This window comes from Phacochoerus africanus, chromosome 2, assembly GCF_016906955.1.
Source record: "Phacochoerus africanus isolate WHEZ1 chromosome 2, ROS_Pafr_v1, whole genome shotgun sequence".
Taxonomy (NCBI): Eukaryota; Metazoa; Chordata; class Mammalia; order Artiodactyla; family Suidae; genus Phacochoerus; species Phacochoerus africanus.
In genome coordinates this window covers 25156849-25171269 of record NC_062545.1, presented here as the reverse complement: position 1 = coordinate 25171269, position 14421 = coordinate 25156849, and the positions used below count along the sequence as shown (strand labels likewise).

At 38.9% G+C, this 14421-nt stretch overlaps 1 protein-coding gene across 2 annotated transcripts in view; it reads right to left on the bottom strand.

Annotated features, from left to right (window-relative positions):
* Positions 1–14122, bottom strand: part of TXLNB (taxilin beta) — a 56556-nt gene extending 42434 nt beyond the window's left edge. Inside the window, exons 1-3 of one of the 2 annotated variants that reach the window (XM_047770077.1) lie at positions 14003–14122; positions 10821–11273; positions 2742–2833 (exon numbers count right to left, since the gene is read on the bottom strand). In XM_047770077.1, coding sequence (XP_047626033.1) covers positions 2742–2833; positions 10821–11259 — 531 coding nt within the window. In that variant the 5' untranslated portion in view covers positions 11260–11273; positions 14003–14122. The remainder of the gene's footprint in view (positions 1–2741; positions 2834–10820; positions 11274–14002) is intronic. The other variant, XM_047770078.1, reaches the window with a different exon arrangement.
* Positions 14123–14421: the final 299 nt, after the last annotated feature.

The window sequence follows — 14421 nt, the reverse complement described above, 5'->3', positions numbered from 1 at the left end:
ACAAAAGACAAAAAAAAAAAAATTGGAGGTAGACCGAGTGATTGATTCTTTTCTGATATACTGTTGAGGGACTACAGGACTGTAAATAGCTCTCTGTACTAGTCTAGAATCTTCCCAGTTCATCAAACTATGGAACATGGCACTAGAAACTAAAAATGAATGGCCTTGGTGTGCGTAAGTAAATGGAAGGGGAAAGGGAAATCAATGTAATAATTACTAGAAAGAGCAAAAATGGATTTGTGAGAATGGGGGCCAGATTTGGGGGAAAAATATTATTTTTGACACCTACCTTCTTATGACGCTGAAATTGTTTATGAGTAGTTAACTGTCAATGTTAAACAAGTTGCAGTAAAATTGGTATACTAATACTTTATAAATTTCTTTTATTCTTTTGGAGAGCAATATGGCCATTTAAAGAAAAAAGCATTTATACTGCTTGATTTAGTAATTCCAATTCTGGAACTTTTCCCCAGGATCATAAAAGAGAAGGTACAAATCTCATGCATGATGATGTTCACTGCAGCAACATTTGGCAAAACAAACAGTAGAAGGAGTCTAAATGTCCCAAAGTTAAGGAACCAATACATAAAGCCAATTAATGGAAAAATGATGTAGCTTTGACGAAATAAAATTATCAGTCATATGAGCCAAAAAACCAGATACTAAATTTTATGTACTTAATTGATGGTAGTGATACAAAAGGTATCTCTGCATGTATAGAAGAACTGGAAAAGAAGACAGCTAAATCAAAGTTTGTGTTTTAGATTATAGGATTAGAGATTTTTTTACTTGTGTATTCAGCATTTCCCTTCCATCATTGAAATGTGGATTGTGTGATTTAAAAATAATTTAAAAGAATTGTTGCAGAGTTGAGCAATCACCAGTCATCCAGAGTTTCAGAATTCTGAACCAGAACTCTGGTACTATTGCATGACAATTCAACATAACAGGATGCATCAAGGTACAAGAAAGGAAAAACAAATAGGGATCATGGGACTAACATCAGAGTGAAAAAGAAAGAAAACAAGTCACTTATTAAAGTTTACTCCATCATTGGGGATAAGATGCAATTAGAGACCTGAAGGGGTTGTGGGCCTGAATCTTACTCAGTTTTGGAGACCTTCTTTTATTTATCTATTTATTTGTTTGTCTTTTTGCCATTTCTTGGGCCGTTCCCATGGAATATGGAGGTTCCCAGGCTAGGGGTCGAATCGAGCTGTAGCTGCCAGCCTACACCAGAGCCACAGCAACGTGGGATCCGAGCCGAGTCTGTGATCTACACCACAGCTCATGGCAATGCTGGATCGTTAACCCACTGAGCAAGGGCAGGGATCGAACCCGCAACCTCATGGTTCCTAGTTGGATTGGTTAACCACTGCACCACGATGGGAACTCCCTGGAGACCTTCTTTTAAAAAGAAAAAAAGAAAAAGAAAAAAAGATAATTATGCAGACTGTTGCCTTTGGAATGGATTAGCAATGGGATCCTGCTGTATGGCACTGGAAACCATAGTCACTTATGATGGAGCATGATAATGTGAGAAAAAAGAATGCATACATGTCTGTGTAACTGGGTCACCATGCTGTACAGTAGAAAGTCAACAGAACACTGTAAACTAGCTATAATGAAAAAAATAAAAATCACTATATATATTTATAAAAGATAATTATGTCCAGGGCCTCAGAGGGGCCCATGCAGGTGAGATGCTCTGCCTTTAGGGGCAGTTCAGCCTACTGCCTAGAGGAATTGTTTTGTGTGGATGTGGGCTTGAGTTTCATTCTGCCGTTACTGCTGTCACTGCTTTTGTAAGTTAGTAAAAAAAAAAAAAAAAAAATTAGGAAAAGAAAGAACTGAGAGAGAGGAGCATTGCCTAGCTTCATTGAAAGGACATCACCTCTTTGCAGCAGGCCTTGCTCATGCCTGGTAGTGCACAAGCCTCAGGTGTAACTCCTTTAGCCAGTTTTTTTTTTTTTTTTTTGTGAGGGTTCATTGAAACCTGGGTGCTGCCTTCACTGAACCTTCCTGGTTCTTCCACCTGGTCCACTGTAAGTGTACTGGTGAGGAGATAATCCACTTCGTGATTCTCTGATGTCTGGAAGGGGCTTCCCTTCCTGCGAGTGGCCCTGACTTACTGAGAGAGATTGCATGGGGAGGACCTATACCCGGAAACAAAACAGCGGAAACAAAACAGTCCACTTCAGATACTTTGCCGTTGTGGGGGACCAGGAGAAGAACGCAGATCAAAGAGAATGAATGAATGAATGAATGAATGAGCATGCATCACAAACTGAGGGGTGGGATTAACTCAACCCTCTACCTTCCTGAGGGGACCACCCTCAAAAAACTTGCACACAAGAACCTGATAAAAATTTGCCTTTATGTTGAGTGTATTTCTGTTATTGCAAAACCAAAAAGAACTTTAAAATATTGACCAATTTTAATTATAATTAACTTGAAATTTGTGGAATTTCAATTCTCTCTTCCATCCCCCAAATGATGCACGTAATTGAAGGTAGAGTGGACTCTAGCTCCATCCTTTTTCTTCCTTTTGCTCTTGTTCCTCAGTTTTTCTGCTTTATTTTCCTTTCATTTAAAAAATTCTGCCTTATACTTTCTGACATTGGCTTGTTTGAGGTAACCAGCCATGATCTATAATGATATACCTGAAAAACTAACAGCCTCCTTTTCTCAGCTCTAACCAGAGCTTGAATCTGACAAAAAGGCCTAATTAAAGAACTTACCAATTCAGCATACTTCTTGAATAAAAAATCAAGCTTTTCCTCAGATGTTGGCAACTTGTTTAGATTTTGCATTAGTAGGTTGGCTTCTTTCCCTTAAAAGAAAACAAAACCATGAAATCATTTTTAAAAAGTGTTGAATTTGAAGTCAGATGAAAAGGGCTGTAATCTTAGGTTGACCATTTGTTAGCTACTATCCAGCCTTGGCCAAGCCACTTAACCTATCTGAGCCGCAGATATTATTATTGTTTTTTCCTGTAAGAAGGGGTGATACCTACCTTGCAGAATAAGTGAGGATTAGCTGAGAAGTTTGTGAAAATGTGTGGTACAGTGTCAGGCTCATGGCAGATTTTCAGTAAATGTCTGATATAAGAATAGTCCTCAAACTTTCATCCAAAGAATCTGTTCTTGTTACTAAACATTTCAAGGAATTTGTTATTTTCTAAGGAATATTTTGTAAATATTCAAAAGGATCAAAAACATGACTTTATGAAGGGATAAATCATCCATATCCTCGTGTTAATTAATTGAAAAAAGAAGCAAAGCAGCTCATCCAAATATCCAATTACCATGAAACAGCCACAGGAGTACATGGAGCTGTTAAAATACCAGCCCAAAGCAGACAAACCTTTAGATAGTTTAGTCTGACCTTTTTGTTTGTTTATTTACTTTTGTACTCTTAGCATCTCTTTCCTCTGTTTTGTAGGGGAACCCATTCCATGACTTTTGGGTGGGAATGACTCTGATCATATTTCCTAACAAGTAGGAATAAAGTCAATATAGAGAGAAAATGGACCCAAGACGTTCAGGGCCTTTTCCATAGGCCTTTTTGTGTCTCTCTGGTTACAGGTTTATCTTCCCAGGGTCTTCTCTTCTCCCACTTAGGCCTTAATCTCTGCTGGCAGTTTCATTTTCTGTTCCCAGTTGGAGTTTACACTACATTTAAAAACTCATCTGTTCATGATTTTTTGACGATGAGCCTCAGATTCTTTCTTTTCTTTCTCCATTGTTCTTCCTTTTGTCTTCTTCAGCTCAAATGCCTAGTTAGCCTTTCTCTGGCACTTGGAAATCTTGTCTTTCAATATCCACTGGGCTGAGGATTGGGAGGCAGAAGCGGGACCCTGAGACCTCTATGTACCACCAGATATATCTTTGCAGACAGTTAGTAAAGGTAGAGCAGTTTCCCTATCCTCACCTACCTGTGACAGCCACCCTGTCTAATCAGAATAGGAAGTCACACCATACGCTAGAGCCATGTTTCCTGCTTAAGAATATTAGCAACTTTGGAGTTCCTGCTGTGGTGCAGTGGGTTAATGATTCAGCTTGTAGCTGCTCTGTGGCATTGCTGGTTCCATCCCCATCCTAGTGCAGTGGGTTAAGGATCCAGCTTGTCTCTGTGGCATTGCTGGTTCCATCCCCAGCCTGGTGCAGTGGGTTAAGGATCTGGCATTGCTGCAGCCTGTGGTGTAGGTCACAGAAGCAGCTCCTATTTGATCCCTGGCCTGGGAATTTCCATATGCTGTGGGTGCAGCCAAAAAAAAAAAAAAAATTAACAATTTTAATAGTCTCCCCCAAGAACAGGCGTTTCTCCTTTGCTGGAATTTTTGCTTTCATTCTGGAGAAGCAGATATATCATGGAATTAGGTTGCCAGATGAAATACAAGACATTAGACACACTTGTACTAAAAAATTACCCTTTGTTTATCTGATATTTGAAGTTCCCTGGGTACCTTGTATTTTCATTCGATATGTCTGATAACTAATGGCATCAAGTGATGTTAGATATAATAGAAAACAGACTGGTGGTTGCCAAGGGGAGGGGGTGGGATGACTAGGAGTTTTGGATTAGTAGATACAAACTATTACATTTAGAATGGATAAACAATAAGATCCTACTGTATAGCACAGGGAGCTATATCCAACCTCTAGGGATAGACCATGATTGAAAATAGTATAAAAAAAAGAATGTATATATATATGTATGACTGAGTCACTTTGCTGTATAGCAGAAATTGGTACAACATTGTAAATCAACTACACTTTAATAAAAAAAAATTTAGGTCTAAAAGTAACTTCAGAGAGCAGCCAGACTTAATTTTATAGATTAATAATCAAAAGCCCAGAGAAGTCCAGAGTTACATAATTAATACTGGCAGAGCCAAGGCTTGAATCCAGGGTTTGTCTACTTGCTCTAAATCATTCCACTCCCAAGTGAAATTTTGATGCCAGAGAAACCTAGAAAAATAAAAGGAAACTTTTTTTGAAAAAAAAAAAAAAAAAAAAAGACCTCATTCCTAACAGCTGGTTTCATCTGTCTTTGCCCAGTGAGTCAGTTCAGATTAGAGAGATGGCCTGAGATGGGGAGAAGATGGGTGTGTGTAGTGCTGCACCAGCAGTCCAGTTACAGCCTTTGCCATAACGTGCTGCCTTTACACTGATGATCTCTGCTGCCCTACCCCCACCTGGCTTGGGCTTCAGTTATTCGTGTAGCTGCAAGGACGGATTTGTGTTGGTCATTCAAGCACCTCATACTTATCTTTAGTCTGTGGAAGGTACTCATATGATCACTACTGTCCTGAGTGAAGAGTGTCATCTGTGGGAGTTGCTGTTGTGGCTCAGTGGGTTAAGGATCAGGCCTTGCCGCTGTGGCATAGGTTACAGATACAGCTCAGATCTGGTGTTGCCATGGCTGTGGTGTAGGCCTGCAGCTGCAGCTCTGACTTGACCCCTAGCCCAGGAACTTTCATATGCCACAGGTGTGGCCATTAAAAAAAAAAAAAGTGTCATCTGTTAAAGGCTAGAGACTGTACTATTGGTCAGATCAGGCCCAGGACCCCACCCAGTGTTTGGCCCAGGGCAAGTGTTTAGTAATCTTAGTGATAATGGAAAAAAAAACAAAGCCTACCCCTGCATAGTAATACCATGTAAATAAAGTAAACATTGTCTGAAAGACAACTTTGTGGTCAACTACAGGAAAGACAGGTCTTACTCTCACCTGTGACATTTAGTGTATGTTGAGCATACCTCTCTAAGTGAGTACTGACATGTTAAACCATAATGTGTCTTGTTTGTAGAAGACAGAAACACTTGAGTGAGTCCATTGGGTCTCTCTTTCTCTCCACATTCATTGTCTTCTCTCCTTTTTGTTTTATTTATGAAATGTTTGTTTGCTTTTAACTGTTATACTCACTGAGGTCTCTTTTTGCTCTCATTTTCGGTTATTTTGTATAGAAGTTTAGCATTCAGATGTATCATTATACCCTTCAAAAAGGATTTCTCTCAACAACAACAACAAAAAAATCCAAGAAATTGGAGACAGGCATTTGCAGAATCCATAGCTTCGTAACATCAGAGAGCTTAGTTTTTAAACTTCCATTGGTTTTTTTTTTTTAGACTAGACTGCTGTGTGGGATTATCGTGGAGGAAGGGAATAGGCAGAGACTTGCTCATCTTTTAAGAAAGGCTGTAATTACAATTCTACAGAAATGGGGTCATTTGGTGACAGTGTCAGACACAAGAGGAAAAATAAACTCTGTGTTTAAACTGTTAGTAACTTCTTGGCTATAACTATAAAGAAAGCTTTCTTTAAAAGAAAAAACTTTAAGAGCTTAATAGTGAGGAGATTATTCCAGAGAAACAAAATAAAGCAAAACCTTGTAATAAAAAAAGAAACCTGTCAGAAAGAGCAATAAGAATTAAATATATCCATTCTCAACTTGGGTCAGAAGAGAGTATTAATCATTTTGCTTAAGACATGTTTTTCTCTCCCATTCCATTTGTCTAAATCCTCCTCTCCTTTCAGGATCTGGCCTAAGTTTTAGTTTACCTATGAATCTACTCAGGAATCTTTAAGTCTCTGCAGATTCCTTTTTCTTCTAAATTCTTCTGGTCTCCTACCATCTCTTACAGAAAATTTAGCATTTGTTTCAAAGCAACAGTTTTTCCTCTCAGAGTAAAACTAGAAATCAAGCTAAATGGATAAAACAGACCATTTAGGAGGGTGACTGTTTTAAAGCAGAGTAAGTAAATGAGCTAAAAGATTCTAGAAAACCAATGTGCAGTCAAGGTACCCCTCAGAAGGTAGAACTCAAATTCACCTGTAACTGGAAAGATGAAGCTCACTAACTGAGATATGGCTAAGTTAAATGCTCCTCAACCAACATACTGATTATTTTTATATATCTTTGGTCTTGTAATATTAGTGACTTAAGGTCTGTCCCTTTCTTTATGACTAATCTCGCAAACATCAATTAGTTGAGTAACTCCCCCCGCCCCCAGACTTTAAAACTGTCTAGGCTTTAATTTCTCTGCCTATAAAATTAGTGGGTTGACCAGATGGATTCTGAGCTCAGACTGGACCTGCAGCTCCCCTTTGTTTTTATTCTTGGTTTATACTTCAAATGTATGATTTCCTACTCAATCAGTTATCAGCCATATCGGAAGGCATACTATATTTTATCATTGTCATGTGCTTATTACTATGTGCAGCCCACATAATATTGGCAGAGAAGAGATTAATAAGACGCCTGTGAGCTGGAGGATGGGTTGGGGAAGCAAGGGGGATACTTGGGTTTTAACAGGATGTGTCATGGTCTGTTTTTGTTTCTTTCAGTTCAGTGTCAAGGTGAAAATGATTCTGCCAACTGAAGAGATTTAAAATATTCCTCCAACTGCTGTGGTATACAGTGTGTTGATTGTGGGAGGATATGCAGCACATAAAGGAAATATAAATCCTGAGTTCTTGGGTTGTAGAGACATTTTCCGGATATTCAAAGATGTTCTGAGAAAGAAAGGTGTTTTTGTTTCAATAGGTTTAGAAAATGTTGTAAACTATTCCTATCACTGTTAGAGATTTTCATTGTTGTATTTATTAAAGGTCAGGGAGTTCTGGCAGTTAGGAAACTTAGTTGTTCTGAAATTTCAAATATCCCAGAGTATACACTTTGGAAAATTTGGGGTTAGAGAGTCAGAACATTTCAGATTCTCAAAAATATCAATAAAGCAAATGTCTGATAAACATACAATAATTAAAGACTCATCTTTGATCAAATACCTAAGTAAAGACTAAGTAAAGGTATATCTGCAGGTATGGATTGAAAGACATACTAAAATTCTATAAAAGCTCCAAATAGATTCTAAAAGAAGACCATAGCTGACACTGTATATTTTCTCCAAAAGGGTGAAAGAAGCACTTTCTGAAAGGTCAGATCCACTGCTTCCACACTCTGTATCAAAATTACTCAGGGTGCCTTGGCCCCAGTCCAGACCTACCAACTCTGAATCTCTGTGCTCAGGAACAGCATTTTTGACAAATTCTCTATTTGATTCCAATGCATAGTTAGGTTTGAAATCATTGGTCTAGATGATAGTATAGCACCATTTAATTGATAAATACCCAAGAAGCCTGTTAAAGCCACTTGCAGATAATTGAAATGATGTTTAAAATGGTGGTAACGTTTAAATTAGCCTAAAAATGTGTTTTAACTCATAATGTAGCTAAAATAGTACAACACTTAGTAGAATATATGGATGGTGTTTGGAGAAACGGCATGAAAGAGCCAGCAGCTTATACACATGTAATTAGAGTGGACTCATCTGGGCACTCTGATCATAAACACTGGTTCTGATAAATAACATTCAGATGAACTTTGGTAATTTATAGGTAGTGGCAGAATTAGTTGTGAAATTTTTTTCTCTAATTTTTTTGATTATATATTTTTTGCTAAGTATGAGGTTAATACAGATTTTGAAATAACTCACGGAAGACAGAGTAGAAATCAAAATTGGTCACCTTTAACTTTTCCCCTGTTTTCTTCATACCCATTTCTCCATTATGACACACAAATTGCTATACAGAAATAGTTTTAGACTGATAAAGCTAAATGACTTTTCTGATTAGGAACACTTGAAATCATTCACCTCTGGAGTGTAATTTTGTATCTTTTTTTTTTTTTTTTGGTCTTTTTAGGGCTGCACCTGCAGCATATGGAGGTTCCCAAGCTAGGGGTTAGATCGAGCTATAGCGGCTGACCTATGTCACAGCCACAGCATCATGGGATCCAAGCCTCGTCTGTGACCTACACCACAGCTCATGGCAAACCGGTTCCTTAGCCCACTCAGCGAGGTCAGGGATCAAACCTGCGTCCTCATGGATGCTAGTCATATTCATTTCCACTGAGCCATGAGCCTAATTTTGTATCACTTTATGGACAGTTTAACAATGACTAGTACAAAAGAATATTGCTGAAATGCCTTGGATAGAGAAGGAAGAATAGCTCTGTAACATGGAGCAATTTTATTCTTTCTCAAAGTTGCAAAACACTAGAGTGATCTCAGTCTTTGGGACTTGGTATTATCTTGGGTAGTCTTTAATTCTAGATGGGTCAGGTAGCTTTTTGAATGTGTCTTTTAGCCCTTCTTCAAAGCACTGCCAGCAGTGGTTTCAGGCATCATAGTGAGGTCCTATGCCAGTATAGACATACTTTTGGGTTTATACATGACCTTACTGGAGTGTGAAAGCAGTTCTGACTCTGATGCCCATGGTCTTTCACTCTGCCACACTGTCTTCCAGAAATGAGTAGGATGTGATCACAGCCTCAGTAGATTCTCCCTCCAGCTTGGAGGCAGGTTTATGAACACATGATTGCTGCTGAAAATTTAATGGAGAACTATAGAAGGTGATGCTAACTCTACCTGGGCAGGTCAGGGAATGTATCACATAGGCACATAGGAGGTGATGTTTGTAGTCAGTGTTCCGGTGAAATTCACCAGGAAAGAGAGGCAGAGGGATGCTCATATGTGCAGTAACATGCTTTCACTCATAGCTGAAAAATGAAATCTCATACCCCTCTTTCACAGACATTTTTTGATCTAACCAGTCTCCCATGCTCTCCTAACAATTTTTCTGTGCCTGTTCTAGCACTTACCCTATATAAGAATTAGTGTACATGCTTGTTTTTCTCTCCAGACCTAGAGCCCCTTAACCAAAGACTTTTTTTATCTTTGCGCATCTCATAAAAACTAGGCATAAGTAAATGTTTGTTGAACCTATGAACTAACGAGAGTAAAAGTATCTTATGTAATTTTCAACATTCTATAATTAATACATTTCTGAAGTTTTGTTAAAAAATGTTTTATGTATGTAGTAATGGAACATACTACTAAGTGATCTAATGGACAATCATTTTATATACAAAACTATCCATGTATTTGTATTTTGTTTAAATCTAAATTCTACTAGCTTTGCTTTAAACATTTTCCCTTTCATTCATTAATTCTCTCATTCATCCTTACAACAAATATTCATTGAGCACCTAGTATATGCTTACCACTGTTCTAGACACTAGGCATCCAGTGATATCCAAATGTGCACACAGTCCCTGCCTGTGAGATAGTGAGGTAGTGTGGAAGAGGTGCTTTAACCAAATAAATGTAAAAATAAATGTGTGCCCTCAAATGCTGATAAATGCCAGGAAGGAAAGATACGTGGTACAATAGAAATAGAAGAGAGGGAGACTTTAGGGTGGGACTAGGAAAATGCCATTTCACTTGTGAGCTAAATGATGAGTTAAGTGCCCAAATGGAGAATGGGGAGGGATTTCTAGGTAGAGAAAATAGGATGGATGTGGGCCCTGTGAGGGGTGGAGCATGGCATGTTCAAAGAACTGAAAGAGAAGATTAGAATGACTAGCTACTAGACAGTAGTTGTGATGGTGGTGATAGAGGCAGAGTGTTCAGGAAGGAGATGTTGTGGGGTGAATTGATGGGAGATAAAACTGGAGAGAAGGTTTGAGTTAGACCATTCAGGCCTGGAAGTCCATGTTAGGAAATCTGGTCTTTATCCTAAGAGCAATGGGAAGCCACAGGCAACAGAGGGTAGGTGGATATTGTGCTGAAAAGTTCACTTTGGTTCTTTTGAATGGAAAGTGGCTGGGAGAAAGTACAATAAGAGATGTAGGGAGATCCTGAAGGAATTGTAGTAAAATCCCAGTATGAGATATGGGTCTTAGCAAAGATTGGAGGAGGTGTCCCTTTTTAGGAATAATTTAAAGAAAAGTCATGCATTAGAATGTAACTACTTGCCTAATCCTTTTAGAATTTTCTTTTCCAATTTTTGCTCTTTATTGCTGACAGGCTCTTTGGCTGTGAGGGGCTCTCCAGAAGCTACAGGTTCTCTCTCCATCTCGTCAGTGGCCTCCTCATAGTCCCTGTCCTCATTGTCAGGTGGTTCTGTATTCTCAGGCTGCTCTGTGGCTGTGGTGGCACCCCCTTTCCCTGCCGTGCCAGCAGCAGATCCATACATGCTGATGATGTCTTCCAGTTGTCGGTTCAGCTCTTCAGAGATATCATGGGCTCCCTGTTCAGGCTGCATACCTGCCTTCTCCTCTGGAGGTGGGAGTGGAGTTGAGGAATCCTGATCATCTTGTTTCTCCAGGCCATTTTGACTGGTTAATGCTGAGGTGTTCCCTGGAGGTGTTGACTCTGGGTCCCCAGACAGCTGTGCAGACTGACTAGTCTCCATACTGGGAGTGGTATCTGGTGGTAAGCACAGCCAGGTTGAGGTAATTAACGCGGTTATAGATAAACGGTAAGGCTATCCCCACAAAGGCACCTACTAAGTACAGTTTCTAATAGAGAATGAATGTACTTCTACAGACCATTGATACTGCATTGAGTTGGATAAGGAACAGTGAGAAGCATCTTTCCAAAATGAGTTTTTGTCTTTAAATTCCAATAGTATCTCCTATTACTGACATTAATGGTGTAATTCAAGATACGGTTTTTCATGATCATGTTTGTCATTTTGCTTAGAATAGCCAATTTATGTTATCTTTCTCTTGTATAATTCTATGTAGACCTATAGTTATTGGAAATACATGGATATATACATTTAATGTTTTTTTGCCTTTTTTTTTTAAGGGCCACACCCACCACATATGGAAGTTCCCAGGCTAGGGGTTGAATTAGAGCTGTAGCTGCCGGCCTGCACCACAGCCACAGCAACACGGGATCCGAGCTGTGTCTGTGACCTATACCATAGCTGATGGCAACGCCAGATTCTTAACCCACTGAGTGAGGCCTCATGGATACTAGTCAGGTTCTTTACCACTGAGCCACAATGGGAACTCACATTTAATGTTTAAATTTAAATTGGTGCTTTTTTCCCCAAAGTTAAAACATTTGATACAAGAGCCACTGACCTTACTACAATCATTCATAATAATAACATTACAAATTCTACTTTAATTCATATTGATTAATATGAATACATTAATATAAATGAATTATACTAGATACAGAAGATATTTGCTTTTCTGGTATTTTCCTTTTACCAGATGAGGAACATGTAGTTATCAATCAGAAAAACACTTTTTTTTTTTTAAGGTTCAAACTGGCACCATTTTTGGAGTAAGACAGAATGAGGAAAGCTATGAATTAACAAATGAGCTTGTGTGGAAACATGGTGATGCTCATAATAATAATTTCTTGACTTTCTATACTTTTTTCCAATATAAAAACTGGCTTTCTTTTAGGAAAAATAACCCAAACAGATTACAACTTTCTCTTCTCAGTCAAGAAGCTCTAGGATAACAATAATTTTTAAGAAGCAGAAATATCTAAAGTACAAGGAAGGAGTGAACTAGGGGCATTTATCCAGGAATAATATGGGCTCTTTGGAAATAGGGGGTGAGAGATGGGCTGAGTCAAGCATTCGAGGGTTTCTGGCTGTCACCATTTCTAGGATTGCAAGACATTTGGCTTAGGCCTAAATTATGGTGCATTTTATTTGTAAATAGTATTTAATGGTGATCCCGCTAATTAGCAGCATAAAATTATGACAGAGTCCTCGAATTCCCATTGTGGCGCAGCAGAAACAATCTAAGAACCATGAGGTTGCAGGTTCGATCCCTGGCCTCGCTCAGTGGGTTAAGGATCTGGCGTTGCTGTGAGCTGTGGTGTAGGTTGCAGACGTAGCTCGGATCTTGTGTTGCTGTGGCTGTGGCATAGGCTGGTAGCTGTAGCTCCAATTCGACCTCTAGCCTGGGAGCCTCCATGTGCCATGGGTGCAGCCCTAAAAAAAAGACAAAAGGCAAAAAAAACATTATGACAGAGTCTTAATAATGCACAGGTTTTGCTGTTGTGGTGGGATGAACATAAAAACAAAAATATATTGCTCCATGCATTGCACAGCTTCTTCCTTGCCTTCTCAGGGTAGGCACTATCAAATGTTTGAGCATTTTCAAGAACGGCAAATTCAGTGTACAGACATTGCCATCCACTTGTGGCCCTCACCAAGTTATCATTAACTTCGAAAGAAGTATTTTTTTCTCTCCTCCATTTTAATTCACCACCTTTATTATGAAATGATGCAGTAAACAGCTTCCTTGTCCTCATCACTGGATTCTCTATCCTGACCCCTGCTTGTTGGGCACACTCATCTATATATAACTTGTGTTTCCCCTGAACTTGGAGAAAGACACGGCACCTGCTGTCCAGCCAGAAGTTATTTTAAGCTCTTCTAAAAGGAGCCATGGCCTTTAGCACTTCGTCTTTGAAAGTCAAGGGAAGAGAATACTTTCTAAATCAAATTGAAAACAGTAAACATTTACTGGTTTAGATCCATGTGTGAGTTTTAAAGTGTTAGGGAGGCTTCTGAGAGATAAAATAAAATCCGAAGTAAACCAAACTTCATAGCAATAAATTTAAAACCAACTGTCCATAGAAGTTTTAATGTGGTTAGTCTAAATGCAAGTGTTCTGTCTGTAGATTTGATTTAGTCTTCATCAGAGGCCATAATCAGTGATTTTTTTTTTTTTTGTATTAAGTTCATGGATCTCCTTTAAACTCATACTCCTCATTTACTTTAAAACAGAATAACTGAATCATTGTAAACCATAGGATGACTCAATTCCTAAAAGTAGCCTCAAGACAAATCCACAGGGGTAAAAAACAAGTCAGAGAACTGTTATTTTAAATTGTCTCTTTCTTAATTAATTTTACAGCAAGAAATTACTTCTAAATTTTATCTTCTATAAAGTTTACTGGCCATCTTTGTCTCCCTTGAGAGAAAGTTTTTCACTTGTCCTGGCAGTCCTAGCAGATTACCACACACTTAGCCCTTCCTGAGCAACACATTTAAATGGTAAATAAAACAATGGAAAGTTCTTCAACAGTTCACTAGCAGTCTCAAAGTTGCAAGTTTCAAACACCACAAACCGCACCCTACATCTTACAGGGCTTGTGGGAGTGTTTGTCATACTTACCAGAAGGCCAGGCACTAAGCAGAAAGAGAAAGAAGAGGCAAGAGGCAGCAAAAGCCAGTCAGAGCAGCAGCAACAGCAGGAGACAGGCGCGCTGGCTGTGTTCTTAAAAGGGAGAGAGAAACTAAACACACACACACACACACACACATATCAAGGCAGGAGGGGGAAGGGAAGGAACACCCTGTGACACAGCAAAAGAGAAATATACCCAAGCCTCCGTAGCAGTCTTCTGGGCAAATGTCTTAGAAAAGAGAAGCACCTGGGAGATCTTATCAGGTTCCATGCTTTGTCGTTTAAAAAACGTAAACTCTCAGTACATAGCCCCTTTGCGAACAAAAATTTTCAGCATTGTTCTTCAGGGCAGAGATCGTTTTTTCTTATTTCTTGGTTTATTTCCAGTATAGCCTATGATTCATCAT